Here is a 9,566-nt window from a genome sequence, read left to right as displayed (position 1 = left end):
ATGGCAGATCACTACACTCTTCGTTGGATCTTTTGCTTTGGTTTACTTGCCTTAGTTGCTCTCTACAATGTGGTTTTTGCCAGGAAAAGCCGTAATGCTTCCTCTGCAGCCTCACCTCAATGCACGAATAGCGTAACCACCACTGTCAGAGAATGCAGAGCCATTAACAGCAGCAGTTGGGTTGACGTCATTATCGTCGGAGCTGGTGTTGCTGGCTCTGCTCTGGCGCACACCCTTGGCAATGTATTTATTTATTTACCAATATAGCTAGGGCTTGTAGGTATCAAGCACTTAATTTTGTAAAAAAATATTAATTTGAATTCACCATTGTGCTTGATTCTAAGTATTAGAAATAAACACAAGAAAAACGGCGCCATTTCTTAGTTAGAGAGAAGCTCCCTTACCAAATTGATCATGCCTTGTGCTTTGCTCAGGTTGTGTGCAGGAAATTGATCAATGCTCAGCAAGTGTTTGATTATCCTCTTTACAAGGATGGAAAAAAAAAAAAAATACTCGACTCCCTTATCCATTGGAGAAGTTTCACTCAGATGTTTCTGGAAGAAGCTTTCACAATGGGCGTTTTATTCAGAGGATGTGGGAGAAGGCTGCCTCCCTTCCCAAGTATGTATTTTAGTTTCTTGCTGATAATACCAATATATGACTTCAATTCTTGTTTGCTGTAGCCAACTCCAAGTATATGTCGATTTGGGCAGACATGGTAGTTTGATTCAAAAATATACTTGTTTCAAACTGATTTCTTTGATGTCTTATAGTGTATATATATACAAACAGCCTGTAGGGCCTTACAATACAATTTTTGATATGATATTTGAAATCTTCTAATATCATTTTGTTCTTTTGAACCAATAGGTTTCACTTTTGTTATTAATATATGTGATATTTCTTCTGATCCATAGTGTACAATTTGGCGGAAGGAACAGTTACTTCCTACTTGAAGAGAATGTGACAATTAATGGTTTGCATTACAAGACTAGAGATGGCTAAGAATTTTCAGCTTGTGCTCCTCTTACCATTGTCTGTGATGGATGTTTTTCAACCTTGCGCCGTTCTCCTTGTAATCCCAAGGTTAGAATGCTCTTTCAGCTCAAATGCATGATCAAGTTTACCTAGCTACATTGTTCAACATCTTTCTCCGATGACATCTAAATTTTAAGTTAAGCCGTTGCTATCTTTCTTTCAGTATTCTTTTGACAGCTACCATGTTTAATAATTTTATTTTAATAATTATAAAATCACTAAAGTTTATATCGTACTTTTTATCTAGATAGGCGTTCCCTCCTATTTTGTTGGTTTGATTTTGGAAAACTGTGAACTTCCATATGCAAACCATGGCCATGTTATCCTAGCAAATCCTTTGCCAATTTTGTTTTATCTTATAAGTACAACAGAGATTTACTACTTGATTGACGTACCTAGTCAGAAGGTTCCTTCAATTTCAAACAGTGTAATGACTAACTATCTGAAAACAATGTCAATAGTTGCTCTTTAGGTATACTATTTTTGGTTCATTTTATTGCTCACCTTCTAAAAGGATGAAGTGATTCACTTTATAAGTCATTGAATTGATAGTATATTTTGTTTCAAATAAAATATCTAAACTATCCTTAAAAAATGATAGAAAAATAAAAAAAAATAATATTATATACTTTATTTACTTTTTAAAAGTTATGTTTGTAATTTTATTAAATTTTATTTTTTGTATTTTTATTATATTGATATTGATGAGATTGATAAAAATAATTTATAAATAAGACTAGAGGAAGTATGTTAGTAGTTTTTCAGTTTGTTTTTTGACCTTGCCAATGCAGTTTCCTTTATGCCGTTATGAAAATAGAATTTTTCTTCAAATTCAGACATCGGCATATCGTTTATCGGGTGGCAAACTTTTGCAGATACCCTTTAAGCTTCGTGATGCCTTTATAGCTGCGGTGGAGAAAGGCAATGTGAGGACAATGCCAAACAGAAGCATGCCGGCCTGCAGGCCCTTGTCCTACTCCTGGAGCCCTTCTGATAGGAGATGTATTCAACGTGCGCCATCCTCTAACTGGGGGAGGAATGACCGTGGCATTGTTTGATGTAGTTCTGCTTCGGAATCTTCTCAAGTCTTTGCATGACCTATACGATGCATCCACACTTCGCAAATATCTCGAGTCTTTTTATACCTTGTGGTAGGTAAATTTCACCCCCTTCTCTTTTGTAAGCATTCTAGTACAAGTCGCAAAGGCGATTAAAGTATCCTCATGATTTAAAATGGCAGCATTTGGCATCCACTATAAATCCACTGGCGGGAGCCGTATTCAAGGAGTTTAGTGCACCTCCTGATGAGTCGAAGAGTGAAATGCGCCAAGCATGCTTTGATTATTTAAGTCTTGGAGGTGTATTCTCGGAAGGACCAATTTTGGTTACTTTCTGGATAAAATCCCCGTCCCTTGAGCTTGGTTCTCCATTTCTTTGCTGTTGCAATATTCGGTGTTGGCCGTTTGTTGATTCCATTTCCCTCGTCCAATCGGGTTTGGATCGGAGCACGATTGATATTCGTAAGCCTATGAACATCATTTCAATTGAATGAATGAATGAAAAGCGATTGCTTTTTGTGGATTTGATTTTTTTTAGTCTTGCAGAGTGCTTCAGGAATAATGTTCCCCATAATCAAGGCGGAAGGAGTTCGCCAGATGTTCTTCCCTACGATGGTCCCAGCTTATTACAGAACACCTCCGTCTAAACAGGAGTGAACACAGGCGAAATTTATCTGCATGCCAAGATCCTCTCAAGATGCAACTTTTCACTATTTGATGCGCATCTCATCGCTCCTTTCCGACAAATTTAACTCCTGGATTTTGTCCATCCCTCCATTTCACAGTATCTTTATGGTGATTATTTGCTCACGACTTGTCATTTTTTATGAATGAACCACCGGGTGCTTTACGGCGTCTAGGAAGCCACTTAAAAAAAAAAAAAAATGATGGAACTCAGTTCCTTCCGTATACCCATGGAACTGGGTTTCTCCCTCACTTCCTTCTTCATGTGCCATCTTTGCCCTTCAAGCTTCTCCCCCTTACTTCGACCCTTCGACCCAAATGCGATGGTGTGTGATTGCTTCTCCCTCAACTCCGAGCTCCACACCTTCTTTCTGCTCCATTCCGATCTAGTTCACTCGCCTCTCGCGCTTCCCCTCTGTTACCTTGCCTCAGCCTCGCGCAAACAAAGCTTGCTCTATAACTCGTCTGTCTCGGCTCAATTTGTCAAATTCTCTGATGCTAACGGCCCTGTCTCGTCGGGAAATGGAGATTCCCTCTATGAACAACACGGTTTTTCACCTCATCGTTAGGGGAGGGGATCGTTGGTGTATATCATGCTCCTGCTAGATGACGTGGGTTCGGATGGGCGAGTCCTGAGGCCGAGAGCTATGACTCTTTTGTCTTTCTGGGGTTGAAATCTCCTTCTCCTCGTTCACGTCACCATTCCTTCATCCATCTTCTTTCTCGATCTGCTTCAATTCTTTGATTTGAGGCTTTCTGGTATTTGGTTTTTGATTTCTTCTCTGGAGTCGTGCAATTGTTTTTGGGATTGATTGAGTTTTGGATTGATTATTTTTCTAAAAACTATAGTTTAGCTGTGGATCAATTATTTCCTAGAATGGAGGTTGTCAGGTGAAAGTAGTAGGTTGCTGATGCTTGGTTGTTTTCTAAATTTTAAGGATATTTTAATTTTTTTAAAATTAAAAAATAATATTAAATAAAATTTTTATCTTATTTTTATTTACATATCAAACATATTTTTAAATCTTATTTTACTTTTGTTTTTACTTTCACTCTCATTTTCATTTACACTTCTACCAAAATCATTTTTCCATATTTGGTGCTCAAACCTCCAAGTCATACAGTGTTATTTACAGTTATTTAAAATTTTTAAATAATATTTTTAAAAAATATGTTGTAAATATGATTTGTTATTTTAAATTCTGTATATTTTTATCAGAAATAAATATTAAAAGCATAACAATTAAATTACAATATAATTTTTATATAAATTGACTCCATTCCCCCGTTTTTTAATAACCACGTGTTATTATCTATTCCACTGTATCATGCTCAAAACTAGACGGGCAAATTGTCCCTCACAAAATTATTTTTATTGCACCGAAGCATGATCATAAAATTAATCAAGACTCGGCAAGGTCGACAGATTCGCGACATTAACTTGCGTAAGATTGCGGTTGCCTTGCCAGTTGGTATTGAGGGAAAATTATATCTAAAGACCCAAATCGTAAAGCTTTAAAATTGTTAATCATGTTCAAAGATCAGATTACTATGAAATTTATGAGATTGATTATCATACATGTTTTTAAATTTTTAAGAAAATTGTACAAACTCAATCTCCCTTTAAATCTGATGACAATTTTTTAAAATTTGATAAAAATATGATGATAGTTTTTTGAAGGATTAAAGTGAATTTTGTCTCCAAGCCACTTTTAGAAGAGCAATGTTATCCTCTAAACTACTCATCGTAGCAATGTTGCCCTTAAATTAATTAAATTGAAACAATGTTGTTCCTGTCATTTAAAAGTCCGTTATTGCAGCTGGTAGGATCCACTATTCAATGTTGCTCTTAAATTATTTTTAGATGAGCAATGTTAAAAAGCATAAACGTCTGTTAATTGTAGCTAGTAGGACTCACTTTTTATTATCTCTCGTTAGCAATGATTTAAAAATTAAATCAAAGTAGATAGTAGGACCGTCAACTGGAGTCATTAAAGGCTCGATTTAGACCAAAAAATTATTTTCATGATTGAGCCGGATTGGATAAAAGTTAAGTCACAATTAAATCAAAAACAGAAATTGAATGAAAACCAGAGCGATTTTTAAAAAGTTGGACAGTTTTCAACACAATAGTAAAAAAAGCTCAATTTTTTTAAAATAAAAAATTAAAAAATTAAATCCTACTAAAAGCCAACTTTATTTTTAAACAATTCACGTGTATAAAATATAATTTGAGATAATTTTTTTATAAAGATGTCCATAGTTATATGTGCAAATGCAAATACTTTTGAATCTACTTATATTTAATTTAATCAAGATTCACCTATATTTGACAAGTTATAAATTTATAATTTATAATATTTTTAATTTACGATATTGTTATCTCATTTTATTAATATGCTATATTTTTTTTCTTACATTTATTTTATATATACATTTGATATTATTATAATTTCATTTTTTATCTAATTTTATAGTTTTGAAACAACGAGAGCAACATTGCTTCTCTGAAAATAGTTTAAGAGCAAAATTATACTTTAACTCATAAAAAGTAAATTCTATCAGCTATAGTAACAGATATTTAAATAACGAAAGCAACATTGCTTTGATTTAATTAGTTTAAAGGCAATATTATTCCTCTAAAAACATTTTAATGGCAAAATTATACCTTAACTTTTTTTTTAAATTTTGATAAAAAAGTCTAATAAAATTATATATTAACTTAAATCTTCGAAAATAATTATTTCATAAGATCAGCATAAAATTTGAGTGTTTAGGTATAATTTTCTCTATCGCCAAACTTGGCTGCTCTTTTCAGTATCTAGTGAAGCTCCGGTAGCGTGAGATGGCATGGCATCGCATTCAGCATTTAAACTTTTACGAAAGGTATTTGAGTGAGAGACAATGGAGACAAGTCTTCTAAATCACCACTCATGTTGTTTGTACCCGCAAAGAATTGTCAGACTCATTACTACTTGTATTTCTATTTGCGGGTATGTAAATGTTAAATAAGCCCTTCTAATTCAGAACGAAACGCCTCACCGGAAAACATTGTACATCCATGAATTCAGATATATATAAAAAATAATGCATTACTAGTTAGAAAAGAGGTCCTAAGCTATGCCGTGCAAATGATTTAGAGTGGCCTTGAATGTCGGGGTTGCATTGATAACTCTGCATTTCTCTATCCTTACAAGCATAATTTAACTCATCTCTAGATAGCAACCTAATATGAGAACATTCTATGTGTCATTGTCATACAATCCCGAATGCAGGGAATCATTATTAAGCTCGTCAACGATACAGAAATATGAATTTTTATATACACCCGGAATGCTTGTTCGAGTAGGTTCCAAAATTGAAAATTCTGAGGCAGGAGCTGAGGAAAGGTTGGGCAGTTACAGCTTCAGCTCAGGCTCGCTCTTTCTTTTTTTATGGTTTCGTAAGAATTCACCACCTCTTTGAATTTTGCCTCTGCAGCCTCTGTAAATTGACAGGTCTCCAAATATAAGTAATAAAGAAATGAAATGAGGTCACCAGATATTATTAAGAAATGGCCGATCAAGATTTACCTCTATTATCCTGGTTCTGATCAGGATGATGCTCCTTTGCCTTGGTTCTAAATGCTGTCTGCAAAGACAAAAGCATACTCTACTGATGACACTGACTCACGTAATACAGCCACGCCATTACCACAACGAGCAAAAAAAGCATTTATCAGGGTGAACAAATAACAACAAAAATCTGAAGGTGGAGAGCTGTCATCAAATATCAAATCAGGGTTCACGCCATAAAATACCATGTTTGAACAAAACTATACATAATAGACTATCTCCGGGGCAGCTACTCAAAATAGTTGCTAAATGGTAATACGTTGGCTGTCTTATAATTTGATTTGCCTCGAGAGCCCAAACGCTAGGTAAATATCTTGTTTACATTATTTCCCTCACCTCCAAGGCAATGATATCGAAACTAATAGCTCAAGAACGTTGCTAATATTAATATTTAATAAAGCTTGAGTGCTGGCTCTACATGCATTTCAGAGGCTGAAAGGAAAATTGCATAATAGAGTATCACAATGAAACATCCTCTTCATCTACGAGAATGCAATGCAAAATGTTATTGGTGAAGTAACACTCCCCGTCACATGCAATAGAAGAAAGATTACCTTGATCTCTGCATCAGTATACGGTGTTGTTCTAAACCTGTTGTCCAGCAAAATGTGGCAAGAATTAATAATAATACTAATACTAATGATGCAAACACATTAAATTCTTATCCAAATGCATAGTTCTTCAAGTGTTTATATAATTCCAGCTCAGGATGGAATCTCAGCACATGATTTAACAGTCTTATCACCACAATCAACCCATCCGCATCACGTTCTGGTTTTTGTCTTTTTTAATTGTAAAAAACTGCAACCTTTTTGGACAAAAACTGCTTTTAATGAGATTCGATATTTATTTGCTCCAGAATCATTAGAGAAGTGTTCCATGACTACATGGATTTGTGGTTATTGGACAAAGTCCTTTAACTCCACAACTTCCATTTGTTTTCCAAGATGTGGATTTTACTTTCTAAAGTTATATAACTAAACAGTTCTACAGTGATATGGTCTATCCTGTTGAATCACAGGCCAAGCATGTTCATAGCTAGTCTTTAGAGGGTGAAGATTGAAGAACAGACAGGGTTTTTAACTACTGTCATTGCCACGATACAATATTAACAATATTTTACCCCAAACAAGCGTGTTGTTGGAGCATATAATTTCAATTATTAGCCAATTATGTTCTAAACTTTAAGGGTAAATACCATAATTAGAAGTTTAATCTGTCCTTATGCCAGCAGACTTCAAGTACTTTAAGATTGAAAAATTAAGGAGTGAGAGAAGGCAAAACGTCTTGATCAAAATACCAACATAATTAAATCAAAGTCATTAAAAAGATGTCATGAATAAATTTCGCTTTCCATTGAAAAAAAAATCAATAAAAAGAAGCATCAATTCTAAAATAAAAACTGAGTTTAGACATTACACTTAATGTTTTATGCTGCCTCAACTGGAGCATTTCCAACAAGGCAAAACTAAAGCACAAAAATGTGGTCTACTAGCAGAATTCTACTTTCAAAGAAGAGGAAGCACCTATTAAGTCTAATATCATTGCTGCAATATAAGGCAATAGAAATTCACACTACAGGCAATTAGGATCCAAATTATATTAAAAAAAGTACCTGTCAAGACCCAAAACTGAGTAGTGATGTGACAATGAATAACTTCCAGTTTCCCTTGGAGCTTCTCGATAATTCGTCCTCCAATCTCTATAGGATGAGCCGGTCTTCCAATACCAATCATCTCTCTGGAAATGTTGGTGATGTGCATCTTGACCACAATCACCCCAGTTCTCATAGCTTCTTTTGTACTTATTCCTTTCCCTGTTAAACACACTTTGCATGCGCCTTATACGTTCCTACAAAGAGCAGAAGGAGAATTACAAAGGTTTAAGCCCAAATACCAAGGATAACCAACCAACCAATTTTTATCTATTTATTTATTTTTTACAAGCCAAACGCTGCATTTTTTAGCAGCACACTAGAGTCAAACAATACATTTTGCAGTCAAATTCATCCCTTAGAAGAAAGAGCTTGGTCCACCCTTTCAAAAAATCACGGCAGATTTTTTATTTCAAACTCAAAAAATGCAATGCAAAGTTCATAAACTAATTGAACGCATACAACTAGAGAGACAAAACTCACCACTCTTGCCATTTCCTCCTCATACTCTTCTTGGAGCCGCTTATTGTACCTTTTCCATGCTTCTTCCTGAAAAGCCGACCGAAAGGAATTGCCTGTCCCTCCTTTCCATGGTGATTGAGATCTGGACATCTACAAAGTTCAATGGGATGCATGATCAGTTTCAATGACGAATCATGCATGGCCAGCCCAAATATAAAAAAGCTTAGTGAGATTGAGCTCTTCATTAGCTACTAATTACGATTCACTAAGATAGACAATGGCAAGAAGTTAATATCTATGTGCTAATCAAGTCCAATTGGACAAACATGCTGCTGGCATATACTATCTCTACCTGGGCATAGAACCAATCAACAGTCCTCCGCAGCTGACTAACCTGCCGAATTGCGTCAAGCATTAAATAACAGCATCAAATTTAAAAGCTCCGCAAAAGAACATGCCATTACCCGCAGTAAGCAATGTTAACATATAATGAAGTGCGAGTATTCTGAGCCAATCGGAGGCTAAAGAGGTGCACTTGTTTCGAATAATTCTTATGAAAAGTATAAAAGTTTCAGTTTTCTATGCGCAGTGTAGACAAATTTAGCCTACAAATTACGATCCCAAGCACATTAAAAAGGCCGATTTAACCAAGAGAAAAATATCTACCAATTCCAAACCACCTAGGGACATCGCTGCTAATATGGCTTGGTTTTATTGATCTCTTTGGAATCAATTCAAGAAAGGTAAAGCGAATAACTCACGGCGAAGGTTGTGGCAGTGGCACCTATCAAGCCAAAGAGGAAAACTCCCCAAAGCTTCATATCTTGCTCGGGCTTCCCCTGAAAGGACGCATTTGATGAGGGCCATGGATTATCCTGTTTTCGATCATCTGCGTCATCCTTCATTATCCCTTTCCTGACCTAACTCTATGCTATTGCTTCCTTGAATTTCACAAATCCAAAACACAAGCCACGCTTTACGTTGCAATTACAATTATTTATGTGGTTTTGATTCTCATGATCCTTCAACCAGTTACAGATTGCAGACTTCTTACTA

At 35.3% G+C, this 9,566-nt stretch overlaps 1 protein-coding gene and 1 pseudogene across 2 annotated transcripts; one reads left to right on the top strand and one right to left on the bottom strand.

Moving 5' to 3' along the window:
- On the top strand, positions 1-2,753 carry LOC129304210 (squalene monooxygenase SE1-like; annotated as a pseudogene).
- A 3,169-nt stretch (positions 2,754-5,922) lies between these two features.
- LOC129304211 (dnaJ homolog subfamily C member 7 homolog) lies at positions 5,923-9,560 on the bottom strand. Of its 2 annotated transcripts, XM_054943903.1 has the most exons (7): positions 9,272-9,560; positions 8,863-8,904; positions 8,532-8,660; positions 8,010-8,245; positions 6,949-6,985; positions 6,353-6,410; positions 5,923-6,263 (listed from the first exon to the last, which is right to left on the bottom strand). In XM_054943903.1, exons 1-7 carry the CDS (start codon positions 9,413-9,415, stop codon positions 6,187-6,189), a joined length of 723 nt encoding a protein of 240 aa, XP_054799878.1. In that variant the 5' UTR covers positions 9,416-9,560; the 3' UTR covers positions 5,923-6,186. The 2 variants fall into 2 exon arrangements, with proteins under 2 accessions (XP_054799878.1, XP_054799879.1); XM_054943904.1 differs by lacking the exon at positions 8,863-8,904.
- Positions 9,561-9,566: the final 6 nt, after the last annotated feature.

Source organism: Prosopis cineraria, unplaced genomic scaffold, assembly GCF_029017545.1.
Source record: "Prosopis cineraria cultivar Desert tree isolate PC_DT_omini unplaced genomic scaffold, ASM2901754v1 PC2, whole genome shotgun sequence".
Classification (NCBI taxonomy): Eukaryota; Viridiplantae; Streptophyta; class Magnoliopsida; order Fabales; family Fabaceae; genus Prosopis; species Prosopis cineraria.
The sequence above is the reverse complement of the archived record's forward strand: the minus strand, read 5'-3'. Positions and strand labels throughout refer to the sequence as shown.